At 36.6% G+C, this 20,024-nt stretch overlaps 1 protein-coding gene across 1 annotated transcript in view; it reads left to right on the top strand.

Annotated features, from left to right (window-relative positions):
• Positions 1-37: 37 nt before the first annotated feature.
• LOC112046494 (meiosis regulator and mRNA stability factor 1) overlaps positions 38-20,024 on the top strand; it is a 35,418-nt gene continuing 15,431 nt past the window's right edge. The window contains exons 1-12 of the mRNA XM_052884477.1: positions 38-422; positions 1,481-1,641; positions 2,240-2,383; positions 3,269-3,429; positions 3,750-3,867; positions 8,163-8,350; positions 15,778-15,937; positions 17,060-17,204; positions 17,646-17,839; positions 18,402-18,985; positions 19,453-19,628; positions 19,785-19,920. Of these exons, the coding sequence (XP_052740437.1) occupies positions 266-422; positions 1,481-1,641; positions 2,240-2,383; positions 3,269-3,429; positions 3,750-3,867; positions 8,163-8,350; positions 15,778-15,937; positions 17,060-17,204; positions 17,646-17,839; positions 18,402-18,985; positions 19,453-19,628; positions 19,785-19,920 (2,324 nt within the window). The 5' untranslated portion in view covers positions 38-265. The remainder of the gene's footprint in view (positions 423-1,480; positions 1,642-2,239; positions 2,384-3,268; positions 3,430-3,749; positions 3,868-8,162; positions 8,351-15,777; positions 15,938-17,059; positions 17,205-17,645; positions 17,840-18,401; positions 18,986-19,452; positions 19,629-19,784; positions 19,921-20,024) is intronic.

Below are 20,024 nucleotides of genomic sequence, written 5' to 3'. Positions count from 1 at the left end.
GTCTAGGAAGGTTAGATTGTCTATGATCATTCATCTGTGAAAAAGATGGCGTAGCAAAGTATTGTTGTGTTTTTACATTTTGTATAATGTTGTTTTATTAAACGCAAATCCATATGATTGAAGCAATTTATGACTTAATCTAAGTATTTCTCATGTTTTTGTGCTTAGTATATTTGTATTAGTTAAGGCACAAATCGCCTAATTTCGGTTGTGGCTTTGTTCTATGCGTATGTAAAAGATAAATTATTTTGGATTATTTTAAAGTATGGCTATGAGTATAATGAGTTCATCCAATGAGTTTAAGTGGTTGGAGGGTTCCGTGAAGTACAAGGAAGCCCGAAGTCATTCCGTTCAAGGCATCCCGAGCAAAATACTGAGTCCTGCCATGAAAATACCGTTGCCACCTCGTTTATGGATTACAGGTCAGCAATATTATGCAATGGACATATTGTGTCCTAAATATACTAGATTTTACTTCCTAGTCGCTTATCTTTCACATTCATCGCAAATGTCAAATGTACAAATAGTTACAACTATGAACAGATGGAAATGAACATTATTTGCATGCCTCATTGTCTACTTCCTTGATAGCTTTTTATTGATTTTAGTTTCCCATTTCCGATAAGTATTATTTACTTTTGTTATTAACTACTTGTGTTTAACATACAAATGAAATTCACATGTCCCAATTTCTCTACTATATGTATTGTGTCAGATTCAAAGTTTGTTTGTCTAACTTATTTAGTTTAGAAACCTGTTGTCTTGATGATATTGAAAAGATAATGGTACTAAGGGTTGGTTGCAGCCAATTCAAAGTTTGTCTAACATGTTTAGTTTTTAGATGGATTTATTGCTAAGGGTTGAAATTGGAAGCTGGTTGTCTCGATATAACAAAGATAATGGTTATAAAGAGTGGAACTGGTAAATTCTTTTTTTTTTTTCTGAAAGAGTATATACTCAGTACTTTAATTTATTAATTGATCGATATAAAAAGTATGTGAGGCATAGGTACATAATTTTGGAGTTTTGAACAGAGAAGCAAACATGATTTTGAGTACAAAATATGATAACCATTATGTTGCTATAAAAGTATATGAGGCATAGGTACATGATTTTGGAGTTTTTTTCAACAAAGAAGCGAACATAATTTTGAGTATTAAATATGATAAATGATTGTTAATTATGATGCTGTTATAAAATTAGATAATTTTAGATAAGAACAATACATATTTACATGCCATGCATAAAATAAAAATTGTTTTTGGTAAATCTTGAGATCCACAGAATCCATTTATGTCCATTCAATCCTGAGCACATTTAAACCAGTTGTGGTTTCTAAAACTCTACCATTTTTACTAATCTCTATCTATATGTCTATTTAAATAATTTTATAGACTTATAGATAAAACAATTTCATGGTAAAATCCACTTCACTTTAATAAATAGCTTAGCTATAGATACTTCAAATGTTTGTTATCAGATATAGAAGACGAGTCATCAGACGAGATGTGTGCCAGTGTAAGAGATGATGGTTCAGTGCCCGTGGAGAAGCCGAGGGTCAGATCACGGTACCGTCACCATAAACAACGTGCAAATACATCAGTACCTTTGGGGATATTTTGGGATATAGAAAACTGTCAGGTGAGCAGATAACCATGTTAAAATGTTAATAAATTTCTTTTTACCATAATGAGTAAGTATTTAATGAAACAAAACACACATCACAGTTCCCAGAGAATAAAATTGTAATTGCAAAAAGCAAATTTTTCGGGAAAAAAAAAAACCGAATTTTGGAGATTGTTGACAAAGTGAATAAATCATCATTGTATTTTTAATTTCATTTTGTAATGTCAATTACAATTTTATTCACCATACTGTCTAACCCGAATCCAATATTGTACTCTGCACCTACCATTTTTATCAGTATAATAAGTGGTAAGTGCGAGTGATGATGAATTATGCGCACCGACTGGAAGATTTTAAATGAAAATAAAATGGTAATGGATTTTACAGTTAGAATACATTATGGTAATATTATATTACCTTTTTATTCTCAACTGTAAAAGAATTACAAAAAAAATTGGGCAGATATATTAATACCTATAGATTCCAAAAATGAAATAATACTAAAACATGTGTAATGGCAGTTACCATTTTATTCTCTGGGAACAGAGAGATGGTGAATTGAACAATAAGGTATTTGTTACATCAGTTTTAACTTGGATACATTTTATTCAAGGTACCCCGCGGCTGTTCAGCAATAGACGTGGTTGCAGCAATCCGAGCTAAGTTCCTCACAGGGAGGAGGGAGGCGGAGTTTGTTGTTGTGTGTGATGTGAGGAAGGAGACGCCGCTCAGACTACATGAACTCAATGATGCTCAAGTAAGTAATGTTTACATAGGAATTATTAGTCAAACAAATCATCATCATCATTAGGTGCCTACTTCCAGCTGAAGTTTGGCGGTCATGTGCAGAAAACTCTTCTGGTCTTTTGCAATATTTTTAAGCTGTGTGTATATATGTTAATTTGGTCCCCTCTTTAACATCATTCAAACAAAGGAGAATGCCAAAAGCCCGGCTAAGCCCCAATTGGTCATGCATATAAACAATTTTTATTTCAAATACATCTGGGAACATTCTTCTTCTTCATTCTGGGCCGTTTTTGCACTTAGCCATGCAATTGGCTGTTGTACGTGATCTGGGAATATTATAGTATATTTTAGTATGTTTCATTGATAAACTATATCAATAATGTACATCTGACCTTCTATAAAAAACACATCATTCTCCGTTTTTGTTGATTTTGTTTTATTGTAAAGTGTACATTTTTTTCTTCTATAAGTAATTGTTAGTAAAGTAACAGGTGTTGAAGGTACCTTTTAACAGTTTTTTATAACAATTTTTTGGGAAATTGGCTTGTAAAGCACATAAAGCAGTCAGTCCGGTGCCTAATCTCATTGGTTGTGTTGCTCTGCCGTCTCATTAGACTATGAGAGTGATAGTTTGTATCTCCTGCATATAAGGTTAATCTCAACATGAGATTGGCCCCCATGGTTGAAAAACTATATATAATATTATGGTATCTAATGGGTGCGATCACGGATGGCTCTACTATGGTGATTTGAGTACCTATTTCCCGATTTCTATCTAAAATATTTTCTTGTTTTGTCCTTTTTAGACCACTTTTTTTCGTAGTCGGGTTATAGTTGTTAAACATTTTTTTTTTTATACAAGTAAATAAAAAATTAAAGTATATCTTTCAAACAGGTTAATTTAATTCATGTGTGTGGAACACAAAAGAATGCAGCTGACGAGAAGTTGAGGCAATGTATGAGGAGGTTCGGGGAGCTCCACACTGCCCCGGCTGCCTTGCTTCTGATCTCAGGGGACATTAACTTTGCTGCTGATCTCAGTGATTTAAGACATAGGTTTGTATACAAATGTATTATGATTAATAATATTCATTAATTTGTTAAGATTAGTTAAATATTAAGTAAAACATGACACTTTATTCATCTAAACTTCAAAACAGTGGAAATTTGTAATTTAAAGAAATTGTCTATTAATGCTTGTTAGTCAAAAAGGCATGGGTTCTATTCCTATTATTTGCATGTCTAAAATTCAGAAGTAATTTCCAGCAAACAAAATATAACAAACATAAATTTGTTAACTATTTTTGATAGCAAAACAGTATGTTGCACTTGTAAATATATATTTTATATGAACATATGTATTTATTATTCATCAGGAAAAACATGGAAGTGATATTGGTGCATAAACAGAACACCTCATCTGCCTTAATTGCGTGTGCCTCCAATCATTATGATTATAATGAACTGATAGCACATGTACCGAGGAACCCTAAGGTATTGAACGTTCACACACACAAACAAACATAGAATACACACACATTACTCATAAAATCAAAGTTGTTCTACTGATATTTTCTTATGAACAAACGGATTATAGCAGTTGTTATTCATTTTTCAATATAAAATTCTGCTGCTAGAAGAAGAGAAATACCTAAAATATGTAATTTTTTTTAAATAATAGGATGAATAATTCTAGTAAGTACCTCAGTCTCCATAAAAACTCTGACAAAGGGTATAATGCCTTGGATTACAAATGAAAATTTGGTACTTATGTGTGTAAAAAATTTATTTATTAAAAAAATTTGAATTTAGTTTCACACACCAACAGGCAGTCTTTAAATTGACTACTATACAACTTACTACTACATCCAAAGTGAAACAGACTTCAAAAAGTATACAAATGATACGTATATATATGATGTTTATTTGAACTTGTTGTGTATTATTACTAACATCAATAAAACATGTGTTCAGTGCAGTACAAACAAACATCAATATACACATGCATTATTCATATATGAAGTAGAATAAGATTACAGTGTCTGGGTCCTTTTTTAAATTTGCATAGCGGACGAATAAAGGACTTGTCTATCTGATAGTACTTTAGGCAAACCTCTTATCTAAGTTACCCACACATTTTAGGTCTGTGTGTAGGGATATAGGGAGGGGGTATGAATATGACAATGACAATATTTGGGATAGATAATAAATACAATTGATTTGAATTACAGCCTTGATTAAGAGGTAATAATCTAGATATACGTACCATAATTGATAGTACAGTGTTGTAACTTTTTAAATTTTCCAAGTTTTGGGACAATTTATGTTTAAAATTAGAAACTTTATTTATTATTGCTTAATTATTGAATAATATTTTTTTAAATATTTTTTCTGTTTATGATATTATAATGCTTACACGCACATTTTGGATCGGACGGTATTTTTAAAACACACTGTATATTCATCAACAGATATTTTGATTTCTATTTGTTATTGTATTTGTGGTGCCAAGAGCAGTGTGGTGGGTCTATGATGAAATAGGTCTGACTCTGTAAATTTGGCTGTTACAATCCATAAAAAAAAATCATCAGAATCTTTGCTAAACAATTATCATCCATACATGAAAAAAATATATAGGTACTCAGTCGAATTGAGGAATTCCTTTTTTGTGAAGTCTGTTAAGAATAGGCTGGTAATGACATCAAAATGTATTTATAGCCAAATGATTTTTCATTTAATTCATTGAGTTTATATTATGAATTTTGGTAATGAAAAAGTATGCAAATTTGGTAATTAATAAGTAGGTAAATAATTCACATAGCACACTAAAATAGTGAGTAAGCTAAGCTAAGCTCTACATACTATAAGAACTTTAAGAAGCAGGCGCCAGGAGCATTCTTAATTTATTCACTGACAGACTCTTACAGATGTAAGACAGTCAGTCAGTGAATCAGTGAAATAATCATTGACTATTTGTAAAGACTCTACCATCGGTTCGTACGGCAGGTGCTAAATGACATTGACAATGGCACTGAGAAGATCCAGCAAGAAACTCAACAGTTGCTCTTTAGAAAAAAAAATCACAATATTATAATAATTTACAATTGTTAACATCATTAAAATTTCTTTTAGTTATATTTACTGTGTGAATTTAGAAGCTGATCCAATGGCCACCAAGCATCTTTATCATACTATGCATGAAATAAATATCCTTCGGCAAAGTTGCGAATGATTTGCTAGCGTTATTTTAAGGTTTATTAAAATAGTACTTTCTAGGCGCCTTTAATTTATTTTAAAATCATTATAGAAATGCCCAATGAATAATATTTTTAAATAAACGAAGCTAATGACGAAATAAAAAAAAATACATTATAAATATTTTTATATTAATAGTAGCCAACTCGACCACCCGGTCTTGTTTATTTTTAATGTGAAAAAAAAAGTTTGGTTGAAAAGATTTGAGCGAGTTAAAAAAAGCTTAGAGTTGTTACATTTTTTGTATTATAAATGCAATCATTTTCATTTAGTATCTAAGAGATACCTACTGTTAGGTGTTTACTACAGAATATTTTAGGTTTATTTTGATGTAAGTACTAAGTAATTTAATTGCAATGATTTTTCTTATTGAGTCTCTAAGATAAATCCTCTTAGTGTTCCTAACGATTTTTTCTGTCTAAAGGTCTCTCCTAGTAAATGATAATATTCTATGGTGAGTAAAGATTAGCTGTTAAGATAGTAAATTAATCACATTTCTATGAGAGTAACTTTAATTAATTAATGTACTCTTAAGAATAGTTTATAAATAGAAATAATTACTAAGTCAAACGATTTAATTTTGCTTTAACACTTTGTTATTTTTACATTTTTTCCATTTCCATTCACTTTGCCGAGAATATTATTTATTACCAAATTAATATTTATCGATTTTCTGTTGACATATTAATTTATTTCACTGTTTAATATATATTTAAAGATTAAAAAATATATATATTTCAATAACTATGATATATCTTAGACACTCAATAAGAAAATACTCATAATTACCCGACTTCGTCAGATGGAGGGTAATGTTTTTAAAAGTATTATTTCGGATTTCCTTTGTTTCCGCTCCTACACATTTTTGTTTTAATATTGCACTAAACAATAAATGAACTATATGTATATGAATATTCACGAGACTTCAAACTTCAATTCCAAGATTTGTCATTGTTAAATATAAAACCGTGCGTGCTACAAGCAAATGGATAAAATTAACCTGTGAAATGAACCAACTTGAATAACGCTTATCGAATAAAATGGGGTCACAACCCTATTCCTACACCCATATGATATAAGGTCATTTTAAAATTACGGCATCTTGTTCAAAATATTATGGAACACGGACAATAATGTATAATAATTATTATGTCGTCTAAAAATTACAGTTAATATTTGTGTAAATAAATAATTATCGAAATGTACCGCTCAGAAAGATACATTTACCATCTACATCTACCAACCGAAAATAAAGAAATGACGGCATAGTGCTCGGAGTTATTTTCTGATATAGTAAAAGCCTTCTAATCGTTATTCATGTTGGTTAATTTCACGGGTTAATTTTTTTCAAGGGCTAGTCTATATCGGCTTGTAATTGAAAATTATTATTACGTCCTTTTTAGAAAACACATAGCAACATATATCGAAGGGGTGCCCATTCCCAGCTATTGCCTACCCTAACCATCCGGCAATTTACTTATATCTAACAAAAACTTGATAATTCTACTTGCATAATGAAAACATTATTTTATCAAAAAATTTAGCTACAACATTTAACGACATTTAAAGACTCATGGTTAGTTTGTTTGTAACAGAAAAAAGTAATACAACTTCAAATGTTACTTTGCCTCTTTGGTAAGCCAGCGCACTTTTTGAGCAAGAAGAGTTATAAAAAAAATATAATCTTCAAAAATCATACTTTTTTACAGTAATTATTTAAACAGATCCTTATTTATACATCTAATTATCGTCTCCCTAAATTTTTATACGGGGTAAACTTGGGTTCCTAAAGTCGACGTATTGGCTGGTGGCCATTCTCAATATTAATTTCAAATAATATCGCAATTAATATAATTAATGAGTATAAGGATAGAATAGATTATTATTTAGAATATCAAATAACAAGGTACGATCTGTCTGTTATGATTGAACTACAAACACCCTGAAAATAGATATAAGAAATATAATTGTACTGTTGTATTGATCTGGAGAAATTCGTACCATCTAATAAAACATAGGTCTATATAGGTAATTTATCATGAACATGATGTTCATAATAAATTACCTATATAGATTTTTCGCACGTTCGTTTGTGATTTTCCTTATTTTTTTTCAAATCACTGCAATAACAGAAGTCAGAACAAACAAAACAACAAAAACAGAATTCAAATGAAGCCCAGCCGTTTTTTGCTGACTTTTGATTTCGTGCCACCACTTTTTTGTTACTTTTTATGAGCTTTTTCCTTATTTGTTTCTTAAATCATTCCTCAAAAGAAATATATCATTAAATTTTATGTTTTAGCGAAACTAAGAGCAATTAATTTTTATATTTATGTACTAAGTAAACCCTGATGGATATTACATAGGTAATACACGATTACGTAATATTGACAAATATCTAAATAGGGTTTTCCGATATTTCAACTTTTACTTTTAGGTTTTCCTTTACAATTTTTTTTCCATATCAACAAAATAAACAATATTTTAAATCAGACAAATCTTCTTTGAATCAACGTTTTTGGTTATTTGTACAGGTAAGCCAAACAGAAGAGGAGGTGGTGCCGACGTGCGAGATGGAGGTGATCAACTTGCCGATAGACCAGCCTCCGGAGCGCGTGTCGCGGCGTCTGCGGCGACTGTCGGACAACTGCGGCGGCAGGGTGCTCCGCGTCACCGCCTCCACTGCGGTGATGCGCTTCCCTACACCCGACCACGCGTCTAGGTATGTTTAGTTGTCACTCATCATACCATCATCAGTGTCATGCAAGTGATGAGCCTCCGGAGCGCGTGTCTGCGTTCGCGGCGACTGTCTGACAACTGTGGCGGCAGGGTGCTCCGCGTCACCGCCTCCACTGCTGTGATGCGCTTCCCTACACCCGACCACGCGTCTAGGTATGTTTAGTTGTCACTCATCATACCATCATCAGTGTCATGCAAGTGATGAGCCTCCGGAGCGCGTATCGCGGCGTCTGCGGCGACTGTCAGACAACTGTGGCGGCAGGGTGCTCCGCGTCACTGCCTCCACTGCGGTGATGCCCTTCCCTACACCCGACTACGCGTCTAGGTATGTTTAGTTGTCACTCATCATACCATCATCAGTGTCATGCAAGTGATGAGCCTCCGCAGCGCGTGTCGCGGCGTCTGCGGCGACTGTCGGACAACTGTAGCGGCAGGGTGCTCCGCGTCACCGCCTCCACTGCGGTGATGCGCTTCCCTACACCCGACCACGCGTCTAGGTATGTTTAGTTGTCACTCATCATACCATCATCAGTGTCATGCAAGTGATGAGCCTCCGGAGCGCGTGTCTGCGTTTGCGGCGACTGTCTGACAACTGTGGCGGCAGGGTGCTCCGAGTCACCGCCTCCACTGCTGTGATGCGCTTCCCTACACCCGACCACGCGTCTAGGTATGTTTAGTTGTCACTCATCATACCATCATCAATGTCATACAAGTGATGAGCCACCGGAGCGCGTGTCGCGGCGTCTGCGGCGACTGTCTTACTGCGGCAACAAAGACTGGTACCAAAATCTTAATAATTGCACTCTGACTCTGTTATTAGAGGTACTAATAGTCATCATTATCATCATTATCAACCCATATTTAGGTCACTGCTGAGCTCGAGTCACTTCTCAGAATGAGAGGGGTTAGGCCAACAGTCCACCACGCTGGCCCATTGATTGGCAGACTTCACACACGCAGAGAATTAAGAAAATTCTCTGGTATGCAGTTTTCCTCACGATGTTTATCCTTCACCGTTTTGAGACACGTGATATTTAATTTCTTAAAATGCACACTACTGAAAAGTTGGAGATGCATGCCCCGGACCAGTTTCGAACCCACACCCTCTGAAATCGGAGACAGATGTCATATCCACTGGGCTATCACGGCTATTTACTGACTAATAGTAGAGGTATATATCAGGATTTATCACACAGCGCACAAACCCCATCGACCCCAACTTCCGTCTAAGTCTGTGGTCTAAGCCTCCCACGTTTTACTAGTCCACAGGCAGAGGTTCTGAGGCCACCCAAAAGATCGATGCGGTCCTGTTTTGTAGCCTACGAGTATAGCAAATATGCAATCACAAACAAAATACGTTGGAGTGCTCTGTTTAATAAAGAAAATGCAAATCACAAAGAACAATGTTGCAATGAAAGTAACGCACCTCTAAATCTGTTGACATACATATTTTTTCCGCTAGCAACCGTGTTACTAACGGCACAGTAAATACGGTATTGTGCAAACATTTAAGAATGAATTTGTTTCTATGCAAGTATTTTATTTCAGAATTTATTTTAACTTATCTGACTTTACGTAGATTTTACAATTGAGTATACTGTCTTGAATATCATACATACAATAGGGTAGTATTTTAGAATTTAAAAAAGGGTAGTATTTATCCTTATATATCCAAGACAAAGGGATCTACGCAAGTAAATCCGCGGGGTACGGCTAGAAAGATATAATTAAATAGGAAGCAGAAAATAACTAAACTAAATCGGTAATAAATTAACTAATAAAAACAGCAAGGGCTTGACCAAGCCCAATATACCGTTTATTGTTCAGCATATCTTATAGATCACCGAAGTTAAAAAGCCCGCGTCATAGTAAAAATCAAGTTTGTGTAAAAATAATTAGAAGTCTCTTTGGTCGATATAATTGTATTTTTAATTTTTTAAATAAATTATCTACTTTTAATTATATTATAATAAAGCTTTAAAAAACAACATTCAGAAATATTGCATAGTCGTGTAAATAACCCATAAGTAGGTCATATTTATGTACGTTAAAAAAAATTAATCCTTATTGTCTATGATAATCTTTAAATGACTCGACATTTTACCGTAAGAAATTGAGGTCAATGACCTAAGAGCGAACAGCTGATGTGTCGATTCATTAAAGAAAACATAAAAGACGGTAAGGAGGTGTCCAGAATGTTCAATCATTATGCAGCGTCCAGACTAGACGAAACGGTTTCGTACAACGATAACATTCAATTAACATTTAGTCATTTGATTTATTTGTCAAAATTATATCTATACTAATATTATAAAGAGGTAAAGTTTGTAAGTTTGTAAGTTTGTCACATTCTTTAAATGGGGTAATCTTAGGAACGACTGGTCCGATTTCAAAAATTCTTTCACCAGTAGAATGCTACATTATCGGGGAGTGCTATAGGCTATATTTTACATAGGTATCATATATATTAGCCGAGTTATCACAGTTTTTGTCATACAGGTCGGACCGAAAATCCTCTTAAACAGACTTATTCGCATGCGCTGCCTTAACTATTGTGTAAAATTTAAATTAATGTATAGAGACTTTATGTATCTTTAAAAGTCCTACACAAAAGTTCGCGACACCATATATCTATCTTCTATATATTAGCAGATATAGTACCTTTGTGTTTTAAAAATTATTAATTTTATATACTTAGGTTTACGTCATTATTTATACAACTAAACTTTAATCCTTATTAAAATAAATTATTTAATAATCACAAGGATATTATGGAGATAAGATTTGCCCCTTACAGTATGTTAATTAGTTAAATAGTTTCGGAGATAATACAAAATTTCTAAAAGACGCAGAAATTCCGCTATATGACGCGCTGCGCTTTCAATTACGTAGTTCCCGTTCCCGTGTGAATATGGGGATCAAACATAGCCTATGACACTCGCAAATGACGTAGCTTTCTATTGGTACAACAATTTTCCAAATCGGTCCAGTAGATCCAGAGATTACCTCCTACAACCACACAAACTTTACCTCTTTATAATATTAGCATAGAAGTCTCTATTTCCCTTGGTCATCGCACCACTCTCGAAGGGCTGAACCGATTTTGCTAAGGGTAGGAGTAATATAGATAATTATAGAGTAGGGTAGGGTACGGGTAGGAAAGCGTAGGGGTAGTGTAGGGGTAGAGTAGGGGTAGGGCTGGGGTAGGGTAGAGGTAGGGTAGGGGTAGGGTCGGGGTAGGGTAGAGATACGGGTAGGATAGAGAAGTGGTAGGGTAGGGGTAGGATAGGCGTGAGAAATAGGGGTACGGGTGGGATAGGGGTAGGAAAGGGATAGGGTACGGGGAGGGTAGGGGTAGGATGGGGGTAGGGTGTAGGTAAGGTAGGGGTAGGGTAGGGGTAGGTTTGGGGTAGGGTCGGGGTAGGGGTAGAAGTAGAGTAGGGGTAGGGTAGAGGTAGGGGTTTAGTAGGGTAGGGGTAGGGTTGGGGTAGTGGTAGGGTAGGGGTAGGGTAGGGTAGGGGTAGTAGTAAAGTTGACAACGAATTTTACGCGGACGAAGTCGCGGGCGTCCGCTAGTTTTTTATAAAATGAGAAAAAAACACACATGTTTACTAACAATGAATAATTTGTATGTTTGCGGTATAGGTACTTAAAAACTAGCGATGAAGTTTGGATAGGATTTACGTTGATGAATTCATATTTTTAGGAAACATATTTTTAGGAACAAAATATTATTTTGTTCACATTGGGAGATGAATGTTTGTGTTCTATGTTACAACTCAAAAAATATTTAAATAAAAGAAAAATGCAGTCACCATTAATGCCAATTGGGTTTAATTGTATTTTTAAAATACAGTCTACTCAAACACGCATAAATTAATAAGCACTCCTACTATATTTTATTTATACAAATATGAAAATAATATTTACCCAAAATGTCTACAAAGAATCTGTCACCGTCGTTAGTAGTATTGCCCAATTTGTCACATTCATATCGAATTCAATTCAATATATGTAGAGCTGACAGTAGTGAACCGTTCTCAAGCAGATCTAACACAAAGACATCTAATAATATTTTTTTTCAAACTTTCAAAACGTTCTTATTTAGTACAAAAGTATTTTAAAAATATACATTTATTAATGAAAACCCCATCTAAATCATGGTTTTCATAATATCCCGAATATACAAATACTAGCGGACGCCCGCGACTTCGTCCGCGTAAAAATTGATGTAAACTTCTCTACCTCTACCTTACCCTGCTCGTAAACCTACCCAACCCTACCTTACTCCTACCCTACCGCTAACGCTAACCCTTCCCTCCCCCCACCTTACCCTACCCTAACCCTACCCGTAACCTATCCATACCCTATCCTACCCTACTCCTAATCTACCCCTACCCTACCCCTACCTTACTCCTACCCTACCGCTAACCCTAACCCTAACCTAACCTAACCTAACCTAACCCTTCCCTACACCTACCTTATCCCTACCCTAACCCTACCCTACCCGTACCCTACCCTACCCCTATCCTACTCCTCCCCTACCCTATACGTTCCATATCCTTCCCCTACCTCTACCTTGCCCCTACCCTACACTACTCCTACCTTATCCGTACCCTACCCTACCCTACCCTACACTTTCCCTAAATTACCCCTACCCTACCTCTATCCTACCCCTTCCCTACCTCTATCCTATCCCTACCCTCAGCAAAATTGGTCCAGCCTTTTGTGCGTGGTGCAATGACCAAAAAAAAAGACTATAATTTCCCAAGCGACTTCTATGCTAATACTATAAAGAGGTATAGTTTGTGTGGTTGTCGGGGGTAATCTCTGGATCTACTGGACCGATTTGGAAAATTCTTTTACCAATAGAAAGCTACATTATTTGCGAGTGTCATAGGCTATGTTTGGTCCTCATATTCATACGGGAACGGGAACCACGTAATTGAAACCGCGGGGCGTCATATAGCGGCATTTCTGCGACTTTCAGAAATTTTGTATCATCTCCGAAACTATATAACTAATTAACATACTGTAAAGGGCAAATCTTATCTCTATAATATCCTTGTGATTATTAAATAATTTATTTTGATAAGGATTTAAGTTTAGTTGTGTAAATAATGACGTAAACCTTAGCTTAAAATTTAAATAATTTATTAAAGTACTAAAGGTACTATATCTGCTAAAATATAAAAGATAGATATATGGTGTCGCGGACTTTTTTGTAGAACTTTTAAAGGTTCAAAAAGCCTCCATACATTTATTTCAGTTATACGCAATGGTTGAGGCAGCGCATGCGAATAAGTAAGTTTTTCGGTCTGACCTGTAAGAGAAAACCCGCGATATCTCAGTAGTTACATATGATAGAAATATAAAATATAGCCTATAGCACTCCTGGATAACGTAGCATTCTACTGGTGAAAGAATTTTTAAAATCGGTCCAGTAGTTCCGAAGATTACCCAATTTCAAAAAATTGTTACAAACTTACAAACTTACAAACTTACAAACTTACAAACTTTACCTCTTTATAATATTAGTATAGATATAGATACTCATTTAAACACATTCATATACATGGCTTAAAATAATTATAACTTGCGGCGGCGTAGTTCCCATTCTGAATACCTGGATTTTGCCCATATAACGTCAGCTATATCCCAGTAAAAGTCCCGTCAAAATCGACCAAGCCGTTTTAGACGTTGGCTGGAACAAATCAAAAAACGGATTGACAAATATTTTGAAAAATTATTTTTGAAAAAAGTATCGTATGTTAGTTCATATTATTAATTTATTTGTATAGATTATAATCCAGTATACTTAGAAACTTAGTAGCGGTACTAATATCGAATTTGTTTCGTCAATCGCTGGTCTAGATGCAGCATTACGTTCAGCTACAAACATTTTTACACTTACCCTCAAGTTAGCAACTTTTTCGTAATACTGAGTCACACTTTTCAAAACCGCCATTGCATTGCCTAGCACATGCAAGAACACAGTGTGTGTTAATTTAAGTTAGGTTATAATTTTAGCTTTAACACCCATGTACCTATATTTGTGTAGCTTTGAAAGCAATTAATGTATAAATAGTGTAATATCCAGCATAAAATGCGAGAAATTGGGTAAGAATTTACGTTTTTTATTTCGCAAAATGTAACGGCTACGTAACAACTTTTGCAACAAAGAAAAATTTATATACTTTAAAGTTTGCTTTCTATTACTTATTATTAAAAGCTTTTTTAAACGTATCAGATAGCCATCCAAATGAAGTATTCGTTTTTGGAAAAGAAAATGGTATTTTTTTTTAAATTTCACTTGAAATGTCGCATATTTTGTTATATTAATTAGTTAAGAAAATATATATTTGCAATTATTAGCACTTCCTGAAGTTTTTACTACTGTAACGTAGTAAAATGAGAATTTTTTATGATTAAGTAATTATTACAATAACCGATAATGCTCCGATTTGTAAAATTATTTCCCGTTGTAAATTATTTGCAAAGTAAACTTCTGTTTGTGGCATATGATTTCTAATTAATTCGCTAGATTAAATAAATTGCATTTGATATAAAATATGTGATGTGAATTGTTATAAATGAGTTTTGAACGTGATGACGTAATATAAAACCGTTTAAAAGAAGATGGCGTCGTCAGATCACTTTTTCTTTTGTTAATATTAGTAGATCAGTAATATTAAAATATAATCATTGATTATTGAATAAAAACAGGCGGAGATTTGTCGAAGTTCATTGTGTACAAAAAACAATAAATGTAAATATACGTGAAATTCTAACGAATAGGCGATGATTATAAATCTTCATGTTTTACTTTAGTGTACTATGACGCCGCGCGGTTTCACCCGCGTGGTTCCCGTTCCCGTAGGAATACAGAAATAATATATAGCCTATAGCCTTCCTCGATAAATGAAAGAACTTTTCAAATCGGACCAGTAGTTCCTGAGATTAGCGCGTTCAATCAAACAAACAAACAAACAAACAAACTCTTTAGCTTTATTATATTAGTATAGATTCCCGTGTTGAATTAGTTACAACTATACTTACATAGACACTTCTTTCTGAATTTGAATTCTAATTTCATATTCACTATATTATATTGACAGTTTTACTTTAAAACAATTATACGTATACTAGCGGACCCGCTTTGACTTATATGCACTTCTTCCCTACCCCTACCCTATCCTACCCTACCCTACCCTACCCTACTCTACCCATACCCTATACCTACGTATGAACAATGATTTTTTTCGAAATGAATGTTTTAATCCAGAGTAAAACCTATTTTCATTCCTAATTTCGGCCAAATCGCTCGAGTAGCCGCATCGCAACGGACGAACAAACATACACACTTGCAAACTTTTGCCTTTATAATATTAGTGTGTTAATTTGTTGCAGAGCTTTAAAACGTATGGACGGCGAGGATGTGTTCGGGCGCAAGATCGGCACCAGGTTCGCGCGAAGCACGACCCAGCCGACCTACTCCAGCGACGAGGGCTACAGCACGGCGCCGGTACAGCGCCCGCCGCCGGAGGTGTTCGTGCCTCTGCAGGTGCAGGTAAGTGCGATGCGCCAATAGTGCGTTGGCACACGATGCGTTGCGGCGCCGCATCGTAAAAATATTTCACCGCATCAGCGGGCACACGAGCGGTGCGGCGCCGCAACGTTGGTATATCGCAGCGGCGCCGTAGCAGCGTTGGACAGTCTGTTAATAAAGTAATGTTGTGACGCATTTACTTGTATGGAGTATTGCAGTCACCTTTGGAACGGTTCTGCAAAATATCAGCTTGATGCATTAGACTCGATAGATCGCCGCGCCAGAAGGATAATTGGTAATGAACAGATGACACAGGCGAAATTGCAGACTTTGCAACATCGTCGCAATGTAGCTTGTCTGTCGGTTTTTTACCGGATATACTTTGGTGAGTGTGCTCAGGAACTTTAGCATCTAGTTCCTCCTTCCCCTTTCTACCACAGAACAGCAAGACGTCGCGAACGGTGGCATCCATATATTGTGGATGTCCAGGCAACTCGTATGAAACGATTTGCATCCACATTTTTAATTCGTATATCAAAAATTTGGAATGCCCTTCCGACGTTTGTGTTTCCTGACACTTACAATGTGTGTTAATCCAGCGTAATACCCTGGATTCTATCTTTTACTATACAAACTTTCGCGTTTATAATATTAGTAGGATAGCTCTCGGGGATTGTGAAGCTTCTCAACAGTGAAATAATTTTTAAAATCGGTTTAGTAGTTCCAGAGCCTATTCAGAACATACAAACAAACAATCAAATATTTCCTCTTTATAATATTAGTATAGATTTTTATTACCCGACTGCAAGACGGGATATGTTTTTCGCGCGTATCTTGTATGTATGTATGTAATATTCTTTATTACCTCATATCTTCCAAACCACTGAACGGATTTACGAAAACGTAATAAATAATTACGAAATTAACCATCTACTGAAACTAAAAAGTGTGAAATAAATAAATAAATTAAACAAATAAAAAAACCTGACTGCATAAAGTATAAAAAAACTGAAAAGAAAAAAAACAAGCTCAGTCCAGAAGTGTAGAAAGCAATTAGAAAGCTTTATGCAGTCGGGTTTTTTTTATTTGTTTAATTAATTTATTTATCAAATACCTGATAAGAATGTTTCTTTATTTCCATAGCAGTCGTTAGCCAATCCGTCCGTGAACCGAGTGAGGAGTCTGTCTACCGAGTGGGCCACGGCGCTGCAACAACTGCCCGCGATCGCTCCTTCTCTGAACCATGGCCCGGCGGTGGGGGTACCGCGCCAGATCCGTGGCACTCATGGTAACTATGACCAACTATTCATCATTAACAACCTATATTCAGCCCATTGCCGAGCACGAGTCTCCTCTCAGATTGAGTTAGGCTAATAGTCCACCACGCTGGCCCAATGTGTAGTTTTCACAATCATGGAGAATTTAGTAAATTGTCAAGTATGCAGGTTTCCTCAGGATGTTTTCCTTCACAGTTTAAGACACGTGATATTTAATGTTTTTTAATGAACATGAATAAAAAGTTGGAGGTGTATGCCCTGGACCTGATAAGGACCTAGGCCCTCAGAATCAAAGGCAAAGGTCATATAAACTGGGCTATCATAACTCTTATACTGAATGATTAATGTCTGTTCTTCACGTTCACCAATTTGTTGTCAGCTAGTGTTTTGACACTAACTGCTTCATTCTTCCAGCAGCATACTCTGAAATAATAAAATCATTTACTCGCTAGGTTCAAGAGTGGATGTCTCGGGGTGTTCATCGAGCAACAGTGGCGACGACAGCCGCAGAGAGTTGAACCAGAGCCGAGCCGGCTCGCCGTGGAACTCGTCCGTCAGCTTCAGCGAGCAGAGCGAGGGCGAGCAGGACACGCCCGCCGAGCTCACCGTCACCAACTTGCCGGCCATGGACCCGCGCGTTCTGCAGGTACTGTGCCCCTCGCCGTCGCATCAAATGAACCAGAGCCGAGCCGGCTCGCCGTGGATCAGCTTCAACGAGCAAGACACACCCGTCAACTTCAGTGAGCAGAACAAGGGGTAGCAGAGCGTGGGCGAGCAGGACGGGTCTACCATTGAATGGTTGATGGTCACCTTCGCCTTGGTATTACACCATACCACGGAGGACATCATAACTAGACTAATTATTACCTAGTTGATAGTATTAATTAGTCTAGTATGAATGGTGATCCATTATCTAATAGCATTAACTTAAGTTTTAAGTGCTTGTAAACTAAGCCTAAATTAAATTAATTTATTTTGACTTTGATTTTTGCATTATCATTTAATAACAATTGTTACACAGCCAAGCATGATCACCATATGCCTTGACAACACGCTTTAAATATCTCTGAAAGCTCGGCCCTGCAGTTTGCCATTAAAAAGACTCAATGTCTATAACTTATTGGATTGAACCTCGACGTTATAGAAAGTAGTAAACTTGCAAATGTTTCGAATTTCTTAAAATAGTTTACCGAGAATTTTTATTTCAGGATATGCTGGTGAAGCTTTTCAGTCAGTATGTAACAGTCAACCAAGTGTCCATATGGGCTGCCGGCGACGGGCCTCTGGCGACGGTGCAGTTGCGATCCGAATGGGACGCTCGCCTTGTGATTGCGCGTCTGCACAAACGGCGGTTGGATAACACTTGGGGACGATTGAGACTCGAATTAACTCTTGGCAGACCATCCCCCATACTAAACCTCGACGTTCTACGCACACGCCTCCGTGCTATACTACTCGATCAAGCGAATCACTCGTTGCCCCTACTAAGGTTACGCGACGCGTACGCAAGTCGATATTGCTGCGCGTTAACTACCTCCGATTTGCAGAAAGTGAAGGACACGGTGACTATACAAGAGGGGTTAGGTCGGACGGTCCAGTTGCTGGATCTCAATCCGATGTCGAACTTGGACACCGAGGACGCTCCGTGGAAGTGTAATATCCACGCGGTGATGAGCACCGGCCATGAGGACGGTAGTAAGATTTTGATGCCTGTGTACATGGAGTTGGAGGTGCTGGCGAAGCATATTCAAATGCTGCTGGACTGTCATGGCGGGATCGTGCCGCTGTTGAGGTGAGTTAGCTAAACTAAGAAAATTAAAATAAAACTAGTAGACAATTCTATTTTTTGAATAATCGCGCGGGAACCATGGATTTTTCCGGAATAAAAAGTAGCCCTTGTTCTGCTGTAAGGTTCAACTTTTTTCTATATAGCAAATTTCATTTTCAAAGTTAGAGGTTTAGCCATGAATAGTCAGATATACTTTTGCATTTTTAGTATGGATGTATAAAATCTGTGTACCTATAGAAAATTTCGAGACATTGTTTTTTGCAATGAACCAAAATTTTGCTCACTATGGTCTTAATATATTATTTTGTTCGTTATTTAGTTATTGTGGCCTCTTCTCGGACCAAGACATTAATTTTAAGTTTTCGACTTTAATTATGACCGTTAAATCATGACATAAATTGCTTGTAAAGTAAGCCTAATTGAAATAAACTAATTTTTAATTTTAATTTGAATTTTGAATTCATGTGCAGTTTCGTGGAATGCTACGAGGCGATGTTCCCGCAGCTGCTGGCCAACTACCGCTACGGAGTGGCCCTGGAACTGCTCATTCGCAGCATACCTGCCGTGCAGGTGAAGGACAGCCCCTCGCGCCACATCACCTGGTGCCCGCCGAGGGTGGAGTCACCGCCGACCTATAGCTTCCAGAGTGAGTACACTTGTAGAGCACGCACATAAGAAGAATTCACTTATAGTTTCGCTTAAGCAATAGGCAACACGTTCTGAAAGCTTGTTACTTTTTCGTTGAGATAGCGGTACAATGTTACCTTATCTGAATAGAAATGATATGTTGTTGTGTGTTTAGGCGAGTCATCACGATCAAGCGGCGAACGCGAGCGTCCCCGTACTGCGCCCGTGCTGGAGCCCATGCTGGCGCTGTTCGAGAGGGAGCTGATCGACTTGCTGCGCACCACGCCGCGCTGCTGCATCTCCTTCAGCAAGTGAGTGTGCTCTTGTTGTGTCGACTCCTCGTCCCGCACCGCGCCCGTGCTGGAGCCCATGCTGGCGCTGTTCGAGAGGGAGCTGATCGACTTGTGTATGAAGT

The sequence above is a fragment of the Bicyclus anynana genome, chromosome 11 (assembly GCF_947172395.1).
Source record: "Bicyclus anynana chromosome 11, ilBicAnyn1.1, whole genome shotgun sequence".
NCBI lineage: Eukaryota > Metazoa > Arthropoda > Insecta > Lepidoptera > Nymphalidae > Bicyclus > Bicyclus anynana.
The sequence above is the reverse complement of the archived record's forward strand: the minus strand, read 5'-3'. Positions and strand labels throughout refer to the sequence as shown.